General features: G+C 37.2%; 1 protein-coding gene across 12 annotated transcripts in view; it reads right to left on the bottom strand.

Moving 5' to 3' along the window:
* Window positions 1–1,278: 1,278 nt before the first annotated feature.
* The window catches only part of WDR47 (WD repeat domain 47), a 62,021-nt gene continuing 35,967 nt past the window's right edge, over window positions 1,279–27,332 (bottom strand). For 9 of the 12 annotated variants that reach the window (XM_032881567.1, XM_032881569.1, XM_032881571.1 and 6 more), the window contains 8 exons: window positions 24,382–24,639; window positions 20,951–21,026; window positions 18,442–18,599; window positions 16,757–16,926; window positions 15,046–15,222; window positions 14,037–14,168; window positions 6,295–6,513; window positions 1,279–2,632 (listed from right to left, as the gene is read on the bottom strand). In XM_032881567.1, the coding sequence (XP_032737458.1) occupies window positions 2,490–2,632; window positions 6,295–6,513; window positions 14,037–14,168; window positions 15,046–15,222; window positions 16,757–16,926; window positions 18,442–18,599; window positions 20,951–21,026; window positions 24,382–24,639 (1,333 nt within the window). In that variant the 3' untranslated portion in view covers window positions 1,279–2,489. The remainder of the gene's footprint in view (window positions 2,633–6,294; window positions 6,514–14,036; window positions 14,169–15,045; window positions 15,223–16,756; window positions 16,927–18,441; window positions 18,600–20,950; window positions 21,027–24,381; window positions 24,640–27,332) is intronic. The other 3 variants (XM_032881570.1, XM_032881574.1, XM_032881575.1) reach the window with 1 other exon arrangement.

Here is a 27,332-nt window from a genome sequence, read left to right as displayed (position 1 = left end):
TCAGCAGGGAGCCTGCTTCCTCCTCTCTCTCTGCCTGCCTCTCTGCCTGCTTGTGATCTCTCTGTCAAATAAATAAATAAAATCTTAAAAAAATAAATAAATAAATAAATAAATAAATAAATATACAATTTCTAGTGCTTATTATTATCTAAGGCACTGCAAAATGAATTCCATACCCCATGTATGGGAGGATCTTAAAGTTCTCTCCTTGAAGGTGGAATAATTTTATGAACTTTTTTTTAACCATAAAGTTGAGCTGGTCTATATCAAGAAATGCCTTTTTTTCCTAGTTGTAAACTTAACACTAATAACCTGCTGTAATATCTAGAATGTATGAAATTAAGCATGATAAGTAAACTGAAGAGGAGACGGTGGCATACTTTTAGCAGAATTCCCCTCTGCAAATGTAGGAAAACTGTGTATCTGCTGAATGTACACAACTAATGAGATTTCATTTCTTTCTAAAGCACTCAGTTCAACATATTTGTTGCCTAACTTCCAATTTATATATTCTGGTGGGCTTTTATTAATCAACTTTCACAGTATATCCAGGATGGAACATTCCCTAGATCTTGATTAAAAGAGACAGGAAACACATAAAAGTTAAGCAGTTGCCCAAGGGTTAAGAAGTAAGTTAGTAGGGGTGCCTGGGTAGCTCAGTGGGTTAAGCCTCTGCCTTCAGCTCAGGTCATGATCTCAGGGTCCTGGGATCAAGCCCTGAATCAGCCTCTCTGCTCAGCAGGGAGCCTGCTTCCCCCCCATCTCTGTCTGCCTCTCTGCCTACTTGTGATCTCTGTCTGTCAGAAAGAGAAAAGAGAGAGAGAGAGAAGTTAGTAGAACTTTATTTAAGTAATCTCTACATCCATTGTGGGGCTTGAACTCACAACCCCGAGATCAAGAGTCACACACTCCGCTAACTGAGCTAGCCAGGCACCCAGTAGAACAACTTTAGAAAGAAATTCAAGAAATCGATTGGGCGGTGGTTGGTGGGGATGCCTGTGTGGCTCACTTGGTTAAGCATCTGCCTTTGGTTCAGATGATGATCTCAGGGCTCTAGGATCGTCTGCCACATTGGGCTCCTTGCTTGGCAGGAACTCTGCTTCTCCCTCTGCCTGCTGCTTCCCCTGCTTGTTTTCTCTCTGACAAATAAAATCTTTAAAAAAAAAAAAAAAAAAAAGGAATTGATTGTGGGTTCACCCACTGGACCACACCACCTCCAAGTAAACTGGAGAAAATAACACTCTAAATTGAAAGTCACAGACACTAAGGAACAGGATATTTTTAGGTGTCAAGAGGTCTTTATTGAAATAATAGCACGGTTACACTTCTAATATCCTTTCCACTTGTATACAATAGATTAAAAATGCTTGCTACATACAGTGCACAGACAGTTCAATAATTAGAACCAACTCAACAGCATTTGAAATAAATAAAATAGCCTATTTAATAATTTAAAGTAAAATTACTGTACAATATGAAAATAAAGATACATAAATGTTAGGATCTACAATGCCATAGGAATAAAATCATTATTCTGCATTACACAAAACAGTGCAAGAAACAAATCCAAATAAGCTTTTGGAGTGCAAAGTTTAAATTTTTCCATTTTAAATTATCATGCAGACATAGCATTTCAAACCATGCTATCGTCTATGGCAAAGTTTTTAATTTTTAAGAGGAAAAACACTAGCCAGTAAATTTACTGTACCATCAAGTGTTGCATCACATAACGCCACTGCTCTGCTTCTACAGTACAGTTTAGAAGGGAGGTATCTTGTTGCATTCAAAAAATTGAAATTAACAAGTTTCTGAAGCAAACATATTTACCTTTTAATCCTGAAACAAAATAATGTGACAAGATAGTAATTATATCCCTGGGTTTAAGAAAAAAGAAAAGGCCAATACCACATCATGAACTAAGAAGCAGTTTTCCATCCATCTTTAAACTCCATAATGATCCTTAGAGAAAATAACCATGTAACTTCTGACATGTAAAATTCTGACCTCTAGCTGACAAGTGAGATAATATCATGGGAGTGTGAGAAAAGTAATTTCCAAACACCTATGTTTAATCTGTGTAGAACTTGGTTGCATTACATGTAATAATATGCTTAAAGTATAGTTCAATTTCAATGTGCATATAAAACTGTTATTTAGGCAAAGACCAAGGAATGCATTTAATACTAAACCGTAAACACATCATCCACCTTGACGTGGAGCGCACACTGACAACATAAGAGCTCTTCCGCAGGCTTTGGCAACAAGACTACATATAGCAGGTCACAGCAGCACGAGCTCACATGGAAGACTGAAAGCACTGCAGAATAACACCACCCGACGCTTCCTATCAAAGGGATACATGGTAATAAGGGGCCTCCTCGTGCTAAGCCACTTTCCGATCAGTCTACGTTCTTCAGATTTATAATTTTCACAACTCAGTAGTCTGAAGTCTCTGTGCTTTCACTGCATAGATTGACACTGGGTGTACTCTATCCATTGTAAGTCCAGAGAGTTACAGTTCTGTCTGCAGAGGATGACAGGAAGGAAAGATCCTGGGTGTGCCATCGGCACTGAATCACTTTGTCCTTGTGCTCCCCCACCACCATGATAGGAAGCTGTTTAGTGAGATCCCCTAAATGGAAAAGAGAGAGACACTGATTTACAATACAAAATAAGTATATGTCTAGATTTCACAGACTTCCCAGAAGGCATTACAGTATACAAAGTCCTAAACTACATTAATAAAGTTAAAGGTTTAAACAGGGATAAATTCTTTTTATACCTATGTTAAGCAGTATTCGGTAAAATATACACAGCAACATATGACAGAGCTGCCACTCTCTCCTTGATTTCTCTCTGACTTTGGTGCCACCATACCTTTGTCTCCTTTGCCGGTTTGCTGCTCCTGTCCCAGGAGGCAGCCTTTGGGTTTCCTGTTCCCTTTACACCCACTTCCTATGAAATTTCATCTAGTACCTTGGTACCATGGCCATTTGTGTACTTATGAGTCACACATTTCACCTCCATCCTTGACTTCTCACCTGAACTCCCGAATAGTATCCAAATAGCCATTCCATAGCCATTCCATAACTCACTGGATTGCCTGATAGTCATCTTTATTTGTTTAAACCAAACTTGATTTTCTTGCCCAAACCTGTTCCTCCTCCTACCAGTTAATGGCACCATCTGGTTGCTCATGCCAAAAGCCTAGGAATCAGCATTCCTCTCCCCATATTTAATCTAAACAAATTAAAATATATCCCAAATTCAGTCACTACTTACCACCTCCACCTCTACCACCCTAGTCTAAACTACCATCAGCCCTCACCTGAACTGTTCCAACTAACTGCCTGATATTCACACATATATTCCATTCTCCCTACATAACTCAAAATTACCTTTTCAACAGACATCAGTAGATACCAGATCGCTCCATTTTAAATATTCTCCTGCCTCTGATATTCTTGTCTCTCCCTCCCTTAGTTCTCTAAGTCCCAGAGACATTGGGTTCTTGCAGTGTCATGAACATGCTGAATTCACTCATGCCTCAGCACATCCTGGCCTGGCTTGTGCCTTCTTATCATTCAAGTCTCTACACAAATGGCACTTCCCTAAAGAGACCTACTCGAGCCTACCTAAAATAGCCTTCTCCATCCACACACTCTCTCCCACCCTTGCTAATTTTCTTTTTAAAGATTTTATTTATTTGACAGACAGAGATCACAAGTAGGCAGAGAGAGAGGAAGGGAAGCAGGCTCCCTGCTGAGCAGAGAACCCGACGCGGGGCTCAATCCCGGGACCCCAGGATTCCATCTTTTGGCTATTATAAATAATGACACTATGAACAACGATACACAAATATCTCTTTGAGACCTTGCTTTCAATTCTTTTGGATATATATCTAGAAGTGGAATTGCTGGCTTGTATAGTATTTCTATTGTTAGTTTTTTGAGGAACCACCATACTGTTTTTCATAGTAGCTGCATCACTTTACATTCTCACCAACCACGCACACAGGACTTAATTTCTCCATATCCTTATCTACACTTACTACTTTATATTGTTATTTTATTGTTTTTTATAGTAACCATTTCCCCAATGATTAATGATATTGATCATCTTTTTGTATGTTTTTTGGCCATTTTACACTAAGTTTTTTAAAGTAGAAGCAAATAGGAGAACATAAAGTGTATTTTAACATCTGTCATCACTGAACTCAAAATGATTTAGTGTAGTAAATATTTATTCTTTCAAATATTTTATTTTATTTAAAGATTATTTATTTATTTATTTGACAGAGATCACAAGTAGGCATAGAGAGGAGGAAGCAGGCTCCCCCTGAGCAGAGAGTCCGATGCAGGGCTCCATCACAGGACCCCGGGATCATGACCTGAGCCAAAGGCAGAAGTTTTAACCCACTGAGTCACCAAGGCACCCCTCAAATATTTTAAAATTACTTAATAAAATAAGACTATTTACTTGACTTAATAATTTGCTACAATTCACACCAATACAGTACCAGTAATTTGTTCAGTAAGTACTATAAAACTAAAATTTGAAAATGTTACAAATTTGATTATACCAGATTAACAACAATAACAAAAAGATCTAAATATTCATAAAAATCCAAGAAGAGAGCACAGGCAGTAATTTTTCTCACACTGGTAGTAGCAATATTTTTTTAGATAAGTCTTCTAAGGCAAAGGAAACAAACATAAACTACTGGACTACATCAAAATAAAAAGCTTTTGCACAGGAATGGAAACAATCAACAAAACAAAAAGATGACCTATGCAATGGGAGAAGATATTTGCAAATGACATATCTGGTAAAGGATTACTATCCAAAATACATAAAAAATATACACAACTGAACACCAAAAAGCCAAATAAGCCAATTAAAAATGGGCAGATGATATGAATAGACATCCAGACAGCCAACAGACACATGAAAAGACACTCAACATCACTAACCGTCAGGGAAATGCAAATCAAAACCACAATGAGATATCACCTCACACCTGTCAGAATGGTAAATAAAAAACACAAGATAAAAAAGGTGTTGGTGAAGATATGTAGAAAAAGGAAGGGAACCCTTGTGTACTGTTGCTGGGAATGCAAAATGGTATAGCCACTGTGGAAAACAGAATGGAGGTTCATCAAAAAATTAAAAATAGGATTACCATATGATCTAGTAATTCCAATACTGGGTATTTACCCAAAGAATTAAAAAACACTAATTCAAAAAGATACATGAACCCTTATCTTTATTGTAGCATTATTTACAATAGCCATGATGTGGAAGCAATCCAAATATCCATCAGTAGATGAACAGATAAATAAGATGTGGTACACACACACACACACACAAATAATGAAATATTAACAAATATACATGATGGAATATTAGCCATAAAAAAGAATGCAATCTTGCCATTTGCATCCATCCAAGATGGATGGAGGGTATAATGGTAAGTGAAAGAAATCAGTCAGAGAAAGACATATACCATATGATTTCACTCATAAGTGAAATTTAAGAAACTAAACAAAGAAAAAAAGAGACAAACAAAAAACCAGACTCTTAACTATAGAGAACAAACAGGTTACCAGAGGGGAAGTAGGTGGAGGGATGGGTGAAACAGGTGAAGGGGATTAAGAATACAATTATCTTTTTTAATTTTTTTAAAGATTTTATTTATTTATTTGACAGACAGAGATCACAAGTGGGCAGAAAGGCAGGCAGAAAGAGAGAGGGAAGCAGGCTCCCTGCTGAGCAGAGAGCCTGATGCGGGACTCGATGGGGGCTCGATCAGGACCCTGGGATCATGACCTGAGCCGAAGACAGAGGCTTTAACAACTGAGCCATCCAGGCACCCCAAGAATACAATTATATTGATGACCACTAGATGATGTATAGAATTGTTGAATCACTATGTTGTATACCTGAAACCAATATAACACGTACACTAATTATACTGGAATTTAGAAAATAAATTTCAAAAAAGTTATATGTTGGGAAGCCTGGGTGGCTCAGTTGGTTAAGCCGCTGTCTTCGGCTCAGGTCATGATCCCAGGGTCCTGGGATTGAGTCCTGCATCGTGCTCCTTGCTGGGCAGGGAGCCTGCTTCTCTCTCTGCCTCTGCCTGCTTGTGCGTGCGTGCTCACTCTCTCTCTCTCTCTGACAAATAAATAAATAATAAAAAAGTTATATGTGAATTTAAAAAAAAAAAAAAAGGCGAGATCCCAAATAAAATAAGAGAGACTACAAATAAGAAAAGAGGTCAATCTCCCTCACCTTGTAGGTCTGTCACCTTTATTTTCATATCATAGGATCCTGTTAGCAAGTAGTGAGCTCCAGGAGAGAATCGAACAGAGCGAACATCACTGGAATGAGGGTGATAACTTTGTACCATTCTTCCTCCTCTTATGTCATACAACATGCAGCTGGAATCTTCTTGTCCTGTGGCTAAGAGACGGCCACTGGGATCTACAGCTACAGATGCCACTGCACTGCCTGTATAAAAGAAAGAATAAAAGTTTCACATGGAAAAATCAATACAGCTCAACTACAACAGCTAATTATGTTCACTGAACCACACACTAAAAATTTAATGTAGCTTATCCAAACTGAAAGAAAAATCCAAATTAACATTCAACCAATAAACACTTACATCCTTTTTAGAGACAAAGTATGAAGTAAGATACTATGAGAATGAGAAAGTTTGGTTTTTTGGTCACTTGGGAGAACCCCCTGGGATGCCGTTACTTACAGTGCAATAGTGCAATAGGTGAGCCACTTTTTAAGTGTCAGAAAACTCCCACAAGCTTACAGTCTAGTTAGGGGACAAGAAATTAAACAACAAAATGTGTTTTAGGACACAGTGTAGGAAATGTGTCTAAGCAACACACCAATAACTGCCAGTGGAAACTAGATGAAAATAAGTGCTGAGTCCACTCGCTGCAGCCCTGAATCTAGACGGTGCATTTTTAATGAGGGCAATAATGTCCGCCCAGGGGGTTGCAAAATGGTTCTCGGGGATGAAAAAATCTTGAACATTAACAATAATTTGTAGCCCTCCAAAGCTTAACCCCACCCAATAAAATCTTATTCCTAGTATTTAATTTCTCTGGTTAGGAAAAAATTTAATTTCGTTTCTCTCCTTGCATGGAGAGGAACAATAATGAAAATAAAACTGAAGAACACTGCTCTGGACATGGTCAAGAGTCTGCACTTTAAGCTAGGAGCAATCAAAAGGCACTGAAGTACTGTGAGCAAGGTATGGTGGGCTCTGGCTGTTGTGCGGACCGTGGCCTGAAGGGGGAAAGTGGGAATGCAGAGACAGTAAGGAAGCTGTGCAGTAGTTTAGCTGAGAGGTGGTGGTGGTTTATCCGAGAGTGGTGGCAGTACAAATGGAGAGTAGTAGAGGGATTTAAGATAAATTCTGGAGGCTAAAACAATACATTTTGCTTATTAATTAGTTATTGGAGGAAAGGAGAGAAAGACAGATCCAGGGAGACTCTTTCCGGCATGAACAATGGGTGGTAGTAGCACTTAGGTGAGGAGGTCTGGGGCAGTTTGTTTGAGAAGTCATGACTCAGTAGTTTATGACATGTTAAGTTTGACATATCCTTTAAGATATCCAAAAGGAGGGCGCCTGGGTGGCTCAGTGGGTTAAGCCTCTGCCTTCAGCTCAGGTCATGATCTCAGGGTCCTGGGATCGAGTCCCGCGTCGGGCTCTCTGCTCAACAGGGTGCCTGCTTCCTCCTCTCTCTCTCTCTGCCTGGCTCTCTGCCTACTTGTGATCTCTGTCAAATAAATAAATAAAATCTTAAAAAAAAAAAAAAAAGATATCCAAAAGGACATGTCAAGTAGGTGGATTAGAAATATGAGCCTGGCATGTAAAATAGGTTTGGGCTAGAGATAAAGATTTAAGGTCAGTATAGGAATTATACTTAAAGCTGGAGGAATGGAAATACTCATGGAGAGAAAGGAAGAAGACAGAAATCCTGAGTCCTAGGGAATACCAAAATTTAAAGATTGAACAGAGGAGGAAGAACCAACAAAGTAGTTATACAGGAAGGTAAAAGGAGAGTGAAAAGCCCAAAAGAAAAGAGGCAGGAATCAACTTACGTGTCACTGAGAGCTAAAGTAAAATAAGGATTTAAAAGGGATTTTGACAGCATGAAATTATTGGTGACCTTGAAAAAAAGGTAGCTTTTTAAAAAATATTTTATTTATTTGACAGAGAGACATAGTAACATAAGACAGAGATCATAAGTAAGCAGAGCAACAGGCAGAGGGACAGGGAGAAGCAGATTCCCCACCGAGCAGGAAGCCTGATATGGGGCTTGATCCCGGGACCCTGAAACCATGACCTGAGCCAAAGGCAGACACTTAACTGACTGAGCCACCCAGGTGCCCCCCAAAAGGTAGCTTTTGTTGGAGTAGATGTAGCAGGAGATAGATTGGAACAGGTTGAAGACTAAAGATGAGAAAATGGAAACAGCATATGTAATAGGACTTCTGAGAACTCTGGGTAAGAAAGAGAGCAAGAAATTAAGGTAAGAGATGTGAAGGGGATAAGGAGGTCAAAAGAGGAACTTTGGGGCATTTCCAATTCTAGGACATTTTTTTATATCTATGGTAGAGAAGAAAAGAAGGGCAGATACAGTAGAGAGCGAGACAATGCTGCAAGAGAAAGGATATGTCCAAAAAGTTTAAGTCTCTGAAAAGGAGAGAAAAGGGGCTGAAATAATTTAGACAACTGGGGAAAGTTTGGAGGTAAGTCAGTGATAAGGGTATAGAAACTAAGCAAGCAAGCAAACAAAGAAACAACCCCAATTATTAACACCAAGAAAAACAAGAAGATATGAAAGAAAAGGGAAAAAAACGATATGAATAGCACAATAAGTGCTAAAACAATGTAAGGAATGAATACTGATATATCCAAAAATGGTACAACTATATTGAAAGGACGGGAGTTAGAAGCATGTGAGGGGATGAGGAAAAGTGTGAATTGGAAAGGGATATAAAAAATCTTCATCTTTTACAGTGGTAAGAGAATAAATAATCCTAAAAAAAAACTATAATTGGAGGCTTGTTATTTAGAAATATGAAAATAAGGGGCACCTGGCTGGCTCAGTTGGTGGAGCATGTGATTCTTAATCTCGGGGTCTCTACACCACATGTTGGGTGTAGAGATTACTTAACAAATAAAAGTTTTTAAAAAAGGAATATGAAGGGTGCCAGGTGGCTCAGTCGTTAAGCGTCTGCCTTTGGCTCAGGTCATAATCCCAGGGTCCTGGAATCGAGCTCCACCTAGGGCTCCCTGCCCAACAGGGAGCCTGCTTCTCCCTCTCCCACTGCCTCTGCTGTGTTCCTTCTCTTGCTGTGTCTCTCTGTGTCAAATAAATAAATAAAATCTTTAAAATAAAAAAAAATGAAATATGAAAACACAACTATTACAAAAGTTAAAAATGGATGTCTTGGAGAAATGGGAAATGAGGCAGTGGCTGTAAGACAGGGGACAATTCTCAGGGCAATGTTTTTTTTAATCAGCCTTACTGAACTGTTTGGTTCTTTAAACCATGTTATACATTAACTCTGGTGACCATGCAAACTAAACTTTATCAATGATAACATATTCATATATAAAAATATAATTATACATGCGTGTATATTCCAGAATCAAGTTTGCTAGAACAAACTGTATCTGGTTTGAATCAAAGTACAGAAAAAGGTCCATGTAGAAACTTACAATAGAACAGATCAATGAAACTAGAAGCTGGTTTTTTGAAAAAAAATTAATAAAATAGATAACCTCTAGCCAGACTTCTCAAGAAAAAAATCAAGTGGGATTTATTCCTGGGTTGCAAGGGTGGTTCAGTATTCTCACATCATTCAACATGATACAGCACATAAATAAGAAAAGGAATAAGAACCATATGATCATTTCAATGGACACAGAAAAAGCATCTGACTAAGTACAATATCCATTCATGATAAAAACCATCAACAAAGTAGGTTTTGAAAGATCATACCTCAACATAACAAGGGCCATTTATGAAAAATCTAGAGCTAACATCATCCTTAATGGTGAAAAACTGAGAGCATGTTCCCTAAAGTCAGGAACAAGACAAGGATGTCCACTCTTACCACTTTTATTCAACATACTAGAAGTCCTAGCTACAGCAATCAGACAACAAAAAGAAATAAAAGGCATTCAAATTGTTAATGAAGATGTAAAACTTTCACTATCTACATATACACACTTACATATATAAATATATATATAGAGAGAGAGAGAGAGAGAGAACCTCAAAGACTGAAAAACTGCTAGAATAAATAAAGTCATAGGATACAAAATGTACAGAAATCTTTTGCCTTTGTATACACCAATAATGAAGCAGCAGAAACAGAAATGAAGAAAACAATCCCACTTACAACTACACCCAAAATAGTAAGATACCTAGGAATAAACCTAACCAAAGAGGTGAAAGATATGTGCTCTGAAAACTATGAAACACTGATGAAAGACACTGAAGATGACACAAAGAAATGGAAAGACTTTCCATGTCCATGTATTGAAAGAATATTGTTAAAATGTCTACACTACCCAGAGCAATCTACACATTTAATGCAATCACCATCAAAATACCCACAGCATTTTTCACAGAACTAAAACAAACAATTCTTTTTTTAAAAAATATTTTATTTATTTATTTGACAGAGAGATCACAAGTAGGTGGTGGGGGAGGGGAGGCTCCCCACGGAGCAGAGAGCCAGATGTGGGGCTCGATCCCAGGACCCTGAGATCATAACCTGAGCCAAAGGCAGAGGCTTAACCCACTGAGCCACCCAGGTGCTACACACCCCTTTTATTTTTTTTTTTTTTTTTCAGATTTAAAACAATTCTAAAATTTGTATGGAACCACAAAAGACCTCGAATAACCAAAGCAATCTTGAAAAAGACAAGCAAAGCTGGAGCATCGCGATTCTGGGCTTTAGATTATATTACAAAGCTGGGGCCCCTGGGTGGCTCAGGTCATGATCTCAGGGTCCTGGGATTGAGCCCCACATCAGGCTCTCTGCTCAGTGGGGAGCCTGCTTCCCCCCCTCTCTCTCTCTGTCTGCCTCTCTGCCTGCTTGTGATCTCTGTCAAGTAAATAAATACAATTAAAAAAAAAAAAAAAGGCACATAGTTCAAGAGAAAAGAAAACCCAGAAACAAACCCACAACTATATGGTCAATTAATCTTTGACATAGCAGGAAAGACTATCCAATGGGAAAAAGAGAGTCTCCTCAACAAATGGTGTTGGGTAAATTGGACAGCAACATGCAAAGAAAGAAATTGAATCAGTTTCTTAGACCACACACAAAAATAAATTCAAAATGGATTAAAGACCTAAATGTGAGACCACAAACCATAAAAATACTAGAAGAGAACACAGGCAGTAACTTCTTTGACATTGGCCAAAGCAGGTTTTTCCAGATGTCTTCTGAAGTGAGGGAAACAAAAGCAAAAATAAACTACTGGGACTACATCAAAATAAAAAAACATCTGCACAGCAAAGAAAACAATCAACAGAACTAAAAGGCAACCCACGGGATGGGAGAAGACATTTGCAAATGATCTATCTGATAAAGGGTTGGTATCCAAAATCTATAAAGCACTTATACAACTCAACACCAAATAATCCAATTAAAAATAGGCAAAGACATGAACAGTTTCTCCAATTAAGTCATACACATGGCCAACAGACACACAAAAAGGTGTTCATCATCAGTTATCATCAGGGAAATGTAAATAATGAGATATCACCTTGTAGCTGTCAGAATAGCTAAAAGCAACAACACAAGAAACAACAGTATGAAAGTTCCTCAAAAAGTTAAAGATAGAACTACCCTACAACACAGCAATTGCACTACTAGGTATTTACCTAAAGAATGCAAAAACAATCAAAGGAATACATTCATATAAAATGATATATTTATAGCAGCATTATTTACAATAGACAAATTATAGAAGTAGTCCTTTGGACTTCCAGTTATGTAAGGTGTCCATCGACTGATGAATGGATACACACACACACACACGCACACAATGGAATATTATTCAGCCATAAAATGAATGAAATCTTACCATTTACAATGACATGGATGGAGCTAGAAGGTATAATGCTAAGTGAAAAAAGTCAGAAAAAGACAAATACCACATGATTTCCATTCATATGTGGAATTTAAGAAACAAAATGAGCATAGGGGAGTATTATGCCTCCATCAGAAAGGATGAATACCCAACTTTTGTAGCAATATGGACGGGACTGGAAGAGATTATGCTGAGTGAAATAAGTCAAGCAGAGAGTCAATTATCATATGGTTTCACTTATTTGTGGAGCATAACAAATAGCATGGAGGACAAGGGGAGATGGAGAGGAGAAGGGAGTTGAGGGAAATTGGAGGGGGAGGTGCACCATGAGAGACTATGGACTCTGAAAAACAATCTGAGGGGTTTGAAGCGGCGGGTGGGGGGGGTGGGAGGTTGGGGGAATCAGGTGGTGGGTATTAGAGAGGGCACAGATTGGATGGAGCACTGTTTGTGGTGCAAAAACAATGAATACTGTTACGCTGAAAAGAAATAAAATTTTTAAAGAAATCTAAAAAAAAAAATGAGCATAGGAGAACAAAAGAAAAAGAGACAAATCAAGAAGCAGATTCTTAATTACAGAGAACAAAGTGATGGTTACCACAGGGGAGGTGGGTAGGAGGATGAGTGAGATGGGTGATGGGGATTAGGAGTGCACTTATGATGAACACTGGGTGATGTATGTTAAGTGTTGAATCACTGAATTGTACACTTGAAACATATAACACTGCATGTTACCTAACTGGAATTATAATAAAAACTTAAAAAACCAAAAAAGAAACCCAGAGCACGAAGTGAGCCTCAAGTGAAACACACTCAGCAATATTCACTGCATTGACACCAGTCCCCAGTGAGTTGCATATTAACATGTGGCCAGTAATTTAATGGCACCTCTAGTCATAAATGAAGCATTCTTAAAATAGTAAGTAAAAATATTCCTGATTTTAAAAAAAGGTCTATGGAAGTCAAGAGAATAGGCAAAGCATTAAAATAAAACAAAAACATCACCAAAAAAGTAAGAATAAAAGGCAGGCATTTTCACCTGGAATAGTGCTATAGAATTGCTATTAAAAACTACAATATAAAACAAAAATTCAACAAAAGAAAAAGGATTCTAAAATAAAGACAATGGCAGGATGCTGCATCACTCTTAGACACCAATGTCTTAAAAGGTGATAAAACACAAAGAGCAGTACTGTCCGTTCACATGGAACAATCCAAAGTATATTGTTAAGTTTAAAATGTGAGGCATGTATTATTATATGCTACCATTTCTGTGTGCATGTATACACATGTTCAAAGAAGACAGAAGATTATGATATATACAAACTTCTTGGTTATATACTTACAGATTATGTATAAAAAAATAAATAAGAAACTGGTCCCTTAGGGAAAGACACCAAGGAACAGGACTGGAAGAAAATGATTTTGTTTAATTTCAATTTCTCCACTGTGTATGTATTAAAAAAATTTCTTTAAAGGTCTGAATCCTAAAATAGCCCTTCTAACATGTTGTGATGAGCACTAGGTATTATACACAACTAATGAATCATTGAACACTACATCAAAAACGAATGATGTGTTGACTAACTGAACATAATAATAAAAAAAAGGAAAAAGAAGAATAAAATAAAATAGCCCTGCTAACATAATAAGTGGGGAATAATACTTAATCTCCTGGGCTTCAAGTTTCCTAAACTGAATTTTATTTTTACAAAGAAAGTAAGAGATGAATATATTTTGAAAGAATTTAAGGTAATCAATAAAATATCAAGTATCTATTTGTTGTGTTCTTTTTTTAACATATGTGTTACAGGGGAGAGGAAGTAGGTAAGTGCAATTTACAAGTTTCTTTCTCATATAAACTCATTTAAATTCCAGAAAAACCTACCAGTTCCATGGAATGTTGTGCCAACAACACGAACACAGCTTGGTACCCGAAGATCCCAAAACCTAACAGTCTTATCTTGGGAACCAGATGCAATCATCCAGCCACTCCAGGTATAAAGTGCTAAAATATGGCCTATAAAAGATCATATACTCAGTTATTACTGTGGAACAAACAGTACTTTTCCTTAATACATTCAAAGGTAGGTACTCATTACTGGACATGGGATGATCTGGTTAATCAAATATACCGGCAGGTAGAGATTTTCCACATGTATCAAATATATTGGCAATTTTCTTTCTTTTTTTAAGATTTTATTTATTTATTTGTGAGAAAGATAGTGAGATAGAGAAGCAGATACCCTGCTGTGCAGAGAGCCCAATGTGGGGCTAGATTCCAGGACCCTGAGATCATGACCTGAGCCGAAGGCAGACAGTTAACCAACTAAGCCACCCAGGTGACCCTATTTTGGCAATTTTCATAAAACCAAAATCCAATAAAATGCACAATATGAAAACCATACTAAGCAATCTGTTTTGTGTTTCAGTATTTCAGGATATCATAATTGGTACTGAAAAAATTTATCATCTGAAATTACAGCAAATTATGGCAAAGCAAAGGATAGTGGGGTTACAATACAGGCTTTGCAAGAGACAGACCTGAGGTCATATCTCAGTCCTGCTATGTTTAGTTGTAAGATACTGGTCAAGTCTTGTCTTTCCAAGTTTTATTTCATGTGTAAGATTGAGATAAAACTTCGTGACTTACAAGGGTGTTGTGAGAATTAAGTTAAGGAATTATCTGTATAAGCAAAGGATTTGGCACACCAGGGGAAATGTTATTTATCATTACTGTGTTGTTATCTAAAGTTCCCAATATAAATTTTTAAAATAAAAATTTCCTGTCTTGAAGAAGTCCCTTTTGATAAAATATACCCCATTAATGAAAATGCAGAGGGGGAAAAAGCACAGGTTGAACAAAAAGAAAAGTAGCATCAAAGACTATCACATACCGGTATGTCCACTCAGAGCATGCAGGCCCTGTCCTCTTTGACAATCAGTTGTATAAATGTTACAATCCCCTGCTCCAGCACTTATCAAAATAGCTCCACCACTTTCTGGGCCTTCCATAAATGCCAAGTCTCTAATTGTCCCATCATGCATACTAAATTCCAGATCCGGTCCTGAAACAACAATAAGAATTTAAAAAAAAGATGCTGCTCAACTTACTATGATAATTTGAGATTGCTAAACTGTCTCAAAACTAAGCAAGAATAATTGTAGAGAGGTGTGCCTTATATTTTCATTTAGGGATTAATACTATAATCAATTTCACTTTACTGAGCAAAGAATTTGAAGTGTTCTTCTGATTTTTTTTTTTAAGATTTTATTTATTTATTTATTTATTTGTCAGAGAGAGAGAGAGAGCAAGCGAGCGAGCATAAGCAGGCAGAGTGGCAGAGGCATAGAGAGAACCAGGCTCCCCGCTGATCAAGGTGTCCGATGTGGGACTCCATCCCAGGACCCTGGGATCATGACCCAAGCTGAAGGCAGTGGCCCAACCAACTGAGCCACTCAGGCATCCCTGGGTTTTTATTTTTTAAGATTTTTTTATTTATTCACTTGACAGAAAAAGCAAGCGAGAGCATGAGTTGGGGAAAGAAGCAGGCTCCCCAGCTGGGCAGGGAGCTCTACTCGGGGCTTGATCCCAGGACCCCAGGATCATGATCTAAGCCAAAGATAGACACTTCACCAGCTGAATAATCCAAGCACCCCAGCAAAGAACTTTAAGAAATCAAAATACTGGGGTGCCTGGGTGGCTCAGTGGGTTAAAGCCTCTGCCTTCTGCTCAGGTCATGATCCCTCGGTCCTGGGATTGAGCCCTGCATTAGGCTCTCTGCTCAGCAGGGAGCCTGCTTCCTCCTCTCTCTCTCTCTGCCTGCCTCTCTGCCTACTTGTAATCTGTCAAATAAATAAGTAAAATCTTCAAAAAAAAAATCAAAATACTGATTCGGTTATCATCATTCCTTTTTTTTTTTTTTTAAGATTTTGTTTATTTGACAGACAGAAATCACAAGTAGGCAGAGAGGCAGGCAGGGGGGGCGGGAAAGCAAGCTCCCTGCTGAGCAGAGCAGACGCAGGGCTCGATCACAGGACCCTGGGATCATGACAGGAGCCATTATGATCATCCCTAAAACAGGGCTATACATAGTTATCTTCTCTTTCATCCCAAAGGAAATGAAAAAGAAGACAGGTACTCTAACATATTCATTAATGCACTGTTAGTATTTATTTAAAAGTTACCTTTCTAATAACAATTTTTTTAAGATTTTACTTATTTTATTTGAAAGAGAGAGCATATGCAGGGGGAGTGGCAGAGGGAGAGAAGAAGTAGACTCTACAGTGAGCAGGGAACCTGATACAGGGCTGGATCCCAGGACCCCGAGATCATGACCTGAGCTGAAGGCAGATGCTTAATGGAGTGAAACACCCAGGCATCCCTGATAACAATTTTCTAATTATTAGACAACTGTAAGAACTTACTAAAAAATAATCATCATGCCTTATGAAGGCAACTAAGCAACTATAATATAAAAAAAAACTCTCCTTAAGGCTATATTCTTAGATTATACTGAAAATAATACAAAGATATATAAAAGCTACAACACTGGGAAAACATTAAGAATACACTGGTAAGCTACTGCTTACATACTTGGGACCTACCTGTTGCATTACAAGTCTCTGCATTGAAGGGCAGAACTTTGACATATTTGTCATTTGATCCTGTTGCTAATAACTGTCCACAAGGACTCCAGGCCACACAGTAAATGGATCCTTTATGATGTTTATTCCTTTTAAAACGTACCACTGGCTGCTTAGGGATGTCATGTGCACTAAAAAGAAAAATTATAGAAAGACTTTTCAATTTCTTGCTTGCTGAAAGAAATAAAATTCTATATTATTGTTGTTCTTGAGGGAGGGAGCAAAAAAGTATCAGACAACATGTCAATAACAATTTTCAAAATCTTGGAAGAAATAAAATTAAAGCAGATTTAAAATCCAAAAGTAAAATTATGAACTATTCTTAGACTAACCTAACTCTTATTTCAGACCACACAGGAAACAATATTATTTTTTTAAAAGTCTCCATTTCACATATTTTTCATGGATTTTTAACTCAAACACAGAAGAATGAAAAAAAAATACTAATGCTTCCAAATTCAAAAAGTTCAAAAAACATTAAACATATAATATGGAGCAATTGCTTGAGGCTGAGGGAAGGTAAGGGATGAATAAAAAATAAAGGAAGCAGAATTCTTTCGGGAGTTTCAAATCTGGCAAGGGTTGATGTCATGACTATCCACATACAGTAAGGTAGATGTAAGTGTTCTGGTCCAGTTAAAAGTTCTAGACCTTAAAGGACAGAAGAATTTTTACAGAAAAATTATGGCAGAAGAATAGCTCCAGTGAAGATAATATATAGTAGGGAAAGTGCCAGCCCAGGGTGCAGTATGGGAAACAGCCTATGGGGCTAGCAGAGAGAAGCCCAGGGCATTCTGAAGACTGAGTGGGATGGACACTGTAGCAGGTGAGGAGCTGCAGGCATGGCTGTGGAAGGTCCTGAATAACCAGGCTCCTCAAGAGTATGGCTTTTAATGGGAGTCAAACACTGGTTTGGTGGAATAATAGCATCTTTTTTTTTTTTTTTAACTGACAAATAATGTATTATTAGCCCCAGGGGTACAGGTCTGTGAATCGTCAGGTTTACACACTTCCCAGCACTCACCATAGCACATACCCTCCCCAATGTCCATAACCCAACCACCCGGAGTAATAGCATCTTATCTACACTTTAAAACACAGCCTAATATTAGGATACTAAAGATTTTATTAGATATGATAACATCAAATCTATGTAAGAAAATGTACATGTTTTTGGAGATTCATCATAAAGGGTGAAAGGACATATCAGATTTACCTTAAAATACTTTAGCAAACAAAACGGATGAAGCAAATGTGACAAAAATCTTGACAATTACTTTATTTCACTGAACTAATCTCTACTTTGGCATATGTTTGAAAGTTCCATAATTAAAAACAGAAAAAGAAGACTGATGAATTACCAATACCTAGAAGGTGCTTAATACTGATCTAGAAAATAGATCATATCAAGATTCTTTTTAGTTGCATATATAATTCATGGCCTAATCAAAACGGACAAAAATTTATAAAATTAGTCAATAATTCTTGTGTATATTTCTTAAGCATTGAAAATAAAAATGTAAAGACTTAATAAAAGAAAAAGAAATAAAAACTGAATGCTACCGAATGGCAATTCTGAAAAAGGAACCGATATATCTAAATTACAAACTAAAGCAAGAATGATAGTACAAACCACCTATCCTTACCTTGGATCAATTACTTCCGGGTAGGCACATACTCTCAGAGTTTTTGAATTTGAACCTACAGCATATAAACCACCACCTGGATGAAAAGCCACTGCTCTAACAGCTTGTGTGTCTTCTAGGGTATTAATACAAACAAACTGTTTTTTTGATTTATCATCCTGTGGAAAGAATAAATATGAAAGTCATTTTAGGAAAAAAATGAATTTGAAAGAATTCATCTTTAGCCTATTTTACATTCATTTGAATTGTATCATTCATTTTATCACTTCACATTAACTACCTATAATCACATATTCTTTTAAATGGCAAATTCAAATTAACCCAAATTTTTCTGCTTTTTGCTGCTCATTGCTGAACTAAGTTCAGAAAGCTCAGAAACATTCAAAGCTTTCTTTGCTTACTATGACAAGACATAAAACTATGCATTCTCATATAAAGTTATCTTTAACTATTAAGGAAAAAATAGCCCAGGGGTGCCTGGGTGGCTCAGTGGGTTAAGCATCTGCCTTCTGCTCAGGTCATGATCCCAGGGTCCTGGGATCAAACCCGTATCGGGCTCTCTGCTCGGCAGGAAGCCTGCTTCCCCCTCTCTCTCTCTCTGCCTCTCTTCCTACTTGTGATCTGTCAAATAAATAAATAAAATCTTTAAAAAAAAAAAAAAAGAAAAGAAAAAATAGCCCACGTATATAACTTTCATAAAATTAACAGAATATCATTTGTGTTTCTAAAAGTAGGAAGTATAAGACTATTAATCAATCCACTTCCTTTTGGGTGGGGTGGGGGGGATAGTTTACCATTATCTCCAGCAATGAATACTTCAATATTTCGAACTGAAATTGTAAAATACTCTTTTAAAATTATAAAAATGATTTTAATCAGAACACTAAATTTGAATCTCATTTTAATTTTAAATTGTCAACCTATCTGGCCTCTTCTGAGAAAGGCAAGTTGAAGCAGTTCTATATAAGTTTTTTTTTTAAAGATTTTTTTTTTTTAAAGATTTTATTTATTTATTTGACAGAGAGAGATCACAAGTAGACAGAGAGGCAGGCAGAGAGAGAGAGGGAAGCAGGCTCCCTGCTGAGCAGAGAGCCCGATGCGGGACTCGATCCCAGGACCCTGAGATCATGACCTGAGCCGAAGGCAGCGGCTTAACCCACTGAGCCACCCAGGCGCCCAGTTCTATATAAGTTTTGATGGCTCTTGCTATTAATATCATTTGTAACTACCTTGCTACCCTGACCACAAGGGACTGAACCTGGAACAGGGACCTCTAGACTGGGTGTAGTCAATAAACCTAACCAAATCCTGCCTTCAGGAAGTATAAATGTCAAGTACACACACAAAGGCAAGTCACTTCAGCTCTATATCAACAAAGAGTTTATTATGCCTCTCCCTACACAAAATTTTATCTATTCATGCAATAAATACATCCTCATGGGGAATAGGGGGAAAACCTGGTGGGTCATACTATGTCTCTCTTAGGTAATTGAATTGAGTTCTTTTATTACTCATTTGAATTTATTTGGTTAGAAATGCTACATTTTCCATTAACCCACATGTAAGAAATTTGCCAAATGAACAGCGTAGATAGATAAGAGAAAAAGAGATGTAAATGACTGATTAAATGGCCAATGGCACACTAATAATCATTATTAAGGGTTGCTTTAGAACAGATATGGCAGAGCCATCAATTAACTTTATTTGCTCTTCTTCAGTGTGTTTAAATATTTTAAGAAACTTGTTGCTATTTTTAAAATAGATTTCACAGGGGCGCCTGGGTGGCTCAATGGGTTGAAGCCTCTGCCTTTGGCTCAGGTCATGATCCCAGGGTCCTGGGATCCAGCCCCCACATCAGGCTCTGCTCGGCAGGGAGCCTGCTTCCCTTCCTCTCTCTCTGCCTGCCTCTCTGCCTACTTGTGATCTCTATCAAATAAATTTTAAAAAAAAATTAAAATAGATTTCACATAAAAAATCTACATTCTTATAATTTCTTGAAAATCAAAAGAACTAGAAACACTAGATAAGCATATTTCTTTGCGCAAGGGACAAATATTCTTATGTGCTTATCACAATAGTCAACTTTATTCATTTATGTTACCTGTCTGGTTCCATCAGCGTCTGATATAGTGGCTTTGTTTATGGGATTAAAGTTTGAACTCAAGAAAATAAGATAGCTGTATAGTAGTTTAGGGAAGAATGTCTGGTTTCAAAGCAAAAAACAGCTGCATTGATGAGAAGCCCAAAAGAAATACCAATAATATCTAAACAAATTAACCATAGCGTCTTCAGAGAGTAGTGCACAGCCCCAACTCATGAGCCAAGATTGCTATTATAAGCATTATAAGCTTCCATTTATCCAGTGAAAGCTCAACTACCTTGCAACAAATAACATCATTTATAATAATGATTATTTCTAAAAATGGTTTTCTATGAATTGAGAATTCCTTAGTAATATCTGCAGGTATATATAAAAATAATAATGAAACCTCCTTCCCCAAAGCATTACCTCTTCCCCTCTTGACCTTGACAGATTCCCTGAAGAATCTCCAAGAGGTGGCTTAATGACTGAATGGTCTGATGAGCTGTGTGAATAGAAATTCAAAGTTTACTCTGAATAAAACAAAAATCATATTTATCTTTCAACCATATATATATATATTTATTTATTTATTTATTTTGGGGAGGGGGGCAAATGACTCACACTGACCCCAGTCAAAGTAACTCTCTGAAGCCATTTATTAAGAGACTCCAGGATTCAGTGACACCATGCACAGTTGTAAGGAGCAAGTGAGAAGCCATTCTGGAAAGGAGATTAAGTTAAAGTCTACACATTCTAGAGTGAGATGTCACGAAGCTTTCCCCTGCTGAGTTCTAGAATCCTGAATGCTGTATTTAAATGTCAACCCAGGCAGGAACTTGGATTGCTCTTTAGGAAAATTATCTGGTCCAAAACAAAAGATTAACAGGAAGTGACATTTGAAAGTCTTCAATAAAACAATGTTTCCCCTTAATCACTTTTTGTCACGTAGACAGATCCATCTATATACATAGCCTTCCTTCCAATCAGCTTTTTTTTTTTCTTTATCCCTCACTCTACAGATAGTCAAAGATTTCCAGATACTTGAAGAAAGCCTCCTAGATAAAAGCCAGAGACTAAAACAGAAAAAGTGGACTGCCTGAGTGGCTCAGTTGGTTAAGTGTCTGACTTTGGATCAGGTCATGATCTCAAGGTCCTGGGATCAAGTTTCAAATCACGCTCTGTCCTTAGTGAGGAGTCTGTTCCTTCCTCTGTCCCTCCCCCTGCTTGTATACCTGCGAGAGCACGCTCTCTCAAATAAATAAAAAATATATTTTTTAAACTTTTATCTATTTATTTGAGAGAGAGAAAGAAAGAGACAGAGAGATTACAAACAGGGGGTGGGGGAGGGAGCAGGCACCCCCCTGAGCAGTGAGCCAGATGCAGGGCTCCATCCCAGGACCCGGAGATCATGACCTGAGCCAAAGGCAGATGCCCAACGATCTGAACCATCCAGGCGCCCCTCAAATGAATAAAATCTTAAAAAGAAAATATACATAAAAAGGCATTTGGTTTGTATTTCCCTGATGATAAGTGATGTCAAGCATTTCTTCCTGTGTCTGTTGGCCATCTGTATGTCCTTGAGAAAATGTGTGTCTTAAGCTCATTTTTAATTGAATTATTTGTTTTTGGGTGTTGAATTTTATAGTCCTTTACATATTTTGGATACTAACCCTTTATCAGATATATCATTTGCAAATATCTTCTCCAATTCCAAAGGTTACTTTTTAGTTTCATTGACTGTTTCCTTCCCTGTACAAAAGCTTTTCGTTTTGATGAAATCCCAATGGTTTATTTTTGCTTTTGTTTCCCTTGCCTCAGGAGACTTATCTAGTAAGAGGTTGCTATAGCAGATATCAAAGAGGTTGCTGCCTGTGTTCTCCTGCAGGATTTTAGTGGTTTCTTATCTCACATTTAGGTCTTTAATGCACTCTGAATTTATTTTTGTGTATGGTACAAGAAACAGGTCCAGTTCTATTCTTTTGCATGTTGCTGTCCAATGTTCCCAACACCGTTTGTTAAGAAACTAACCTTTTCCCCTTGGTTATTCTCTTCTGCTTTGTCAAAGGTTGACTATACAGTGGGTTTATTTCTCGGTTTTCTATTCTGTTCTATTGATCTATGTATCTATTTTTATATCAGTACCATCTTGTTTTAATTGCTATGGCTTTGCGATATAACAAAACTACAATGAGATATCACCTCACATCTGTCAATGGCTAAAAGCAACAACACAAGAAATAACAGGTGTTGCCAAGGATGTGGAGAAAGGGGGACCTTCTTGCACTCTTGGTGGGAATGTAAACTGGTACAGCCACTCTGGAAAACAGTATGAAGATCCCTCAAGAAGTTAAAAATAGAACTACCCTACAATGCAGCAACTGCACTAATAGATATTTAACCAAAGGCGGCAAAAACACTAATTCAAAGGGACACATGCATATAAAATAATATGTTTACAGCAGCATTACTTACAATAGCCAAATTATAGAAGTAGCCCAGGCGTCCACTGATTGGTGAATGGATAAAGAAAATGTGGTATATATACACAATGGAGTATTATTTAGCCATTAAAAAAAGAATGAAATCTTGCCATTTGCAACAACTGGATGGAGCCAGAGAGTATTATGCTACATGAAATAAATCAGTCAGAGAAAGACAAATACCATATGATTTCACTCATATGTGGAATTTAAGAAACGAAACAAATGAGCAAAGGGGAAGAAAAGAGAGAGGCAAACCAAGGAACAAACTCTAATTACAGAGAACAGACTGATGGTTACCAGATGGGAAGTAGGTAGGGGAAGGGTTAAATAGGCGAAGGGGACTGAGAAATGCACTCACTATGATGAGCCCTGGGTGTTGCATGTTAAGTGTTGAATCACTAAATTGTACAACTGAAACCTGAGCGGCTCAGTTGGCTAAGCGTCTGCCTTCAGCTCAGGTCAATCCCAGGATCCTGGGATCAGAGACCCAAATCGGGCTCCTTGCTCAGCAGGGAGCCTGTATCTCCCTCTGCCTGAGACTCCCCTGCTTGTGCTCTCTCTGACAAATGAATAAATAAAATCTTTTTTAAAAGAAAAGAATAGATGAAGCAACTTATATGTGGAATTTAAGAAACAAAACAAATGAGCAAAGGGGGGAAAAAAGAGACAAACCAAGAAACAGACTCTTACCTATAGGGAACAAACTGATGGTTACCAGAGAGGAGGTGGGTAGCATGGGGAAGGGTGAAATAGGTGATGTGGATTAAGGAGTGCACTTGTAAGGATGAGCACGGGGTGATTAAAAATTAAAAAAAAAAAAAGAACAGATGAAGAAAATACTCCTTAACTATTCCTATTGCATAAATTAACACTGTTTACTAATGATAGCCAGATAAAAAATCTTCCCCGATTAGTGAAAACACAAATATGCAAGATGTCTTTAATTGCTGTAATGGTCAGAGCTCCCAAGAGGGTCTTGCTGCAATCATCCCAACATGCTATAAAACACCTTGTGCCCTCAAAGTCCGTGAATTAAAGTATTATTTGTTGAAAGGTACCGATGGCAAGAAAAAGGAAAATCAGGGAGAAGATAAAACTGTAAGATCTCTGAATAAAATGACTTATAAAAAAAGAGAATCATCTTAGTGGTAGTGAGAAAGCAAAAATAAAAATAGGAGAACAAAAGCTACTAAGAAATTCAGAAGTCAATAGAAGAGAATACAGATAAATAAAGACAGATCAGAAAAATATTTGATATGTAATGATCTCCAAAAACTTTTATTTTTAAGACCCCAAAGAGAAGTTCAACTTCCTAGGTTTCCAAACATTAATAGGATGTTAATATTTCCAGGTGTTACAAAATAAAGTACTTACATTTGGTTTCCACAAGGTGATTCCTCAAGAAAAGGTATGTGATTCGTTGATCCAGGATTACGCGGGGTGCTTGTGTGAATATTTGAAGCATCATGTGTTAATCTCTGACTGGAGTCTTGGGGTGGTGTAGCAAAACTAGTTACAGAAGAATTATTAGATCCATTGCTTTTGCTCCCATTACATTGCTGGTTGAGCACTGACACCTCACTACCAAGGCTATCCATTCCAATATTTAATTCACCAAGCTTTTGAATGGACCTAAAAAATAAAACAATGTAATTACATTAAAATGAAAACTTAATCGCATTCTTAACATATAGAAGGGAGAAGCCTAGGTGGCTTGGTCAGTTAAGTGTCTGCCTTGGGCTCAGGTCATGATCTTGGGGTCCTGGGATCAAGCCCCCACTTTGCGCTCCCTGCTCAGGGGGGAGTCTGCTTCCTCCTCTCCCTCTGCACCCCTCCACTTGCGCTCTTTCTCTCACACATGCTCTTTCTCTCACAAACAAATAAAATCTTTTAAAAAATATGTATGTAAGATTATAAGTTTGAGAAGGTAAATACAGGAGCATATAATAAATAAATGGTAAGTTCAGTACTAAAGTTACCATCATTGCCTTAAGACATAACTAAGATACTAAAAGATCCAAATTTTCCTACAGTATCCCCAGTGTAGGATACAGGTATTTTACCATAAAAAATTAAAAAAAAAATTTTCTTCTCCAGTATAGCTTTGGTTTAATTTTCAATTTGAAACAATTTCCCAAAACAGTCAACAAAAATATCACCACTATCAAAATTTCTCACCAACAATACAAAACAAGCCATTTTCATTTCATCTCTCTAGTAATATCATACCAACTAGGAAATGTATGATTAGAACCTAGCATGGGACAAATTCTAGTGGCAATCTATTAGTCACACATTTATTCATTCTACACAGACAATCTGCCAGGCTCTGATTTAGGAACTAGGGAGCTAGAGCAGGAAGCAAAACAGCCACAAGGTCTTTCCCTCATCACAAGTCTTCCTATATCTTCCTAAGACTTCTTTTGTTGGACTCAGGACTCCAAACAGCACAAAGAGGAAGCTGACAGGCTCTGTTAACATTTAGACCCAGAACTGGCCCAGCAACACTTTCTACAACCTAGATTCAATATGAGAGAGGAGTACACAAGGGGTATGATTACCAAGAGGTATTGGGGCTTATTGCATTTTCTTGTTTTCCTACATTAAACATTAGAGAGAGAGAAAGAGTGTGTGTGTGTGTGTGTGTGTGAGTGTGTGTGTGTGTGTGTGTGTGTATTTAGGGCTTGGAAAGACTTTCAAAGAGCAGTTCAATATTATTAAAGGAATTGGCAGCCATTACTAAATATATAAGTTAATTTTAACTAGGTTACATTTCCCAAATGTTATCCGATGAAACACTAATCCTGTGATGTGCTCCCCATAAAGAAGGAGTCAGAGGTCAAGTCAACTTCGGAAATGCTAAGTATAAAGTCTAAAATGTTAATATCATTTTGACTCTCTAATAGTGGGGAGGATGAGGCAGAATATGCTTATAAGTGCCAAATCAGTGGTGCTATTTATTAGTATTAATAGAAACAGAGTATCAAGAAGTATAAAGTAGTGAGAGAGTACTGTTAATAAAAATTCTATTGTGCTTTAGTTTATTTTTTTCCAATAAGATCTATTATGTAACATGACTCTTACTACTTTTCCTCTTTCATGACTCTTGGAAAAGAGACGCAAAATTTAAATCTGGAAACTAGCCACTGCTAGAATGATTCGAAAAAATAAAACATTATGGGGAAAGTGTATTTCATTTTATAGATTCTATCTCTATTCCAATTATCCATAGTATTGGGTACTTTAAAGTCCTGGTACTGGCTCAGATATATAAAACTAAGGGCCTAGGAAAAAAGGTCGAATAAAAGTATTATATTAAAGGTTTAGAAAATAGTAGATAAGAGAGTTAGGAGAACAACAGAGAATCTATATGAAACTACAAAAGCCAAATACCAACTAGTAACTTGAATTCTGTTTACAATTGTCTTTAAAGGAAAAATAAACCATCTTCAATAGTTTAACTTTCTTTTCTGAGGAAGTACATCCCTTACTACTATTAGGATCACAGAACCTTGCCACTTTATCTTCCGATTTAATGCTAGCCATCTGCTTCCACTGAAAAATAAACGGTCAGGAAATCCAACTGCAGCCATGGTCTTTATGGATATAAAGAAGACATCTAAGAACTAGAAATGGCAGTTCATCAAAATAGGTTAATTCTGATAAGCCACTGACTTATCAGAGGTGATAAGAAAATGATCCTCAAATGCAATGTTCAGAAGTCTATTTAGGTTCTTTAGATTACCTCTATAAACATGCCTTGCATGAAAGTTTGAAGACAGAATCGATTTCAAGCTCACTGACTTGCACAACCCTCAGAGTAACAAGAAGATTACTCCCAATATTATTGAATCAAGTAAGAATTGACAGTCATCACTGCATTGCCTAATCATAATCACAACAATAACCTACATTTACGGTAGGTTATTTCCCAAATGCCAGGAATTATTCTAAGTAATTTTTTATATGTTAACATATTTAATCTTCTAACAACCTTTGCTCATTTAAATATATGTATTCTAGTTTCTTGATTTTTAAAAAGACACATTATCATCTATCTAGATACATACACACACATCTCCTATAATTAAAAACAATGTAAGTGCATATCGTCTTGGCAAAAATTGTAAGAAAGAATAATTTTAATATATCGAATTCTAAAGAAACTGAAAGGACCCAAAATAACAAAAAAATAGTGAACACTTAGTATAGTGCTTACTATATATCAGGTACTATTTTTAGCACTTTGCATAGATTAACTCATTTAATCTTCAAGTCTATTCTGTGAAGTAGATGAGGAGACAAGCAAAAAGAAGCCAAGTGAC

Source organism: Lontra canadensis, unplaced genomic scaffold (genome assembly GCF_010015895.1).
Source record: "Lontra canadensis isolate GAN:19392208 unplaced genomic scaffold, GSC_riverotter_1.0 scaffold75, whole genome shotgun sequence".
In the NCBI taxonomy this organism is placed as follows: domain Eukaryota; kingdom Metazoa; phylum Chordata; class Mammalia; order Carnivora; family Mustelidae; genus Lontra; species Lontra canadensis.
Note: the sequence above shows the minus strand (reverse complement) of the source record. Positions and strands in the feature narration are given on the sequence as shown.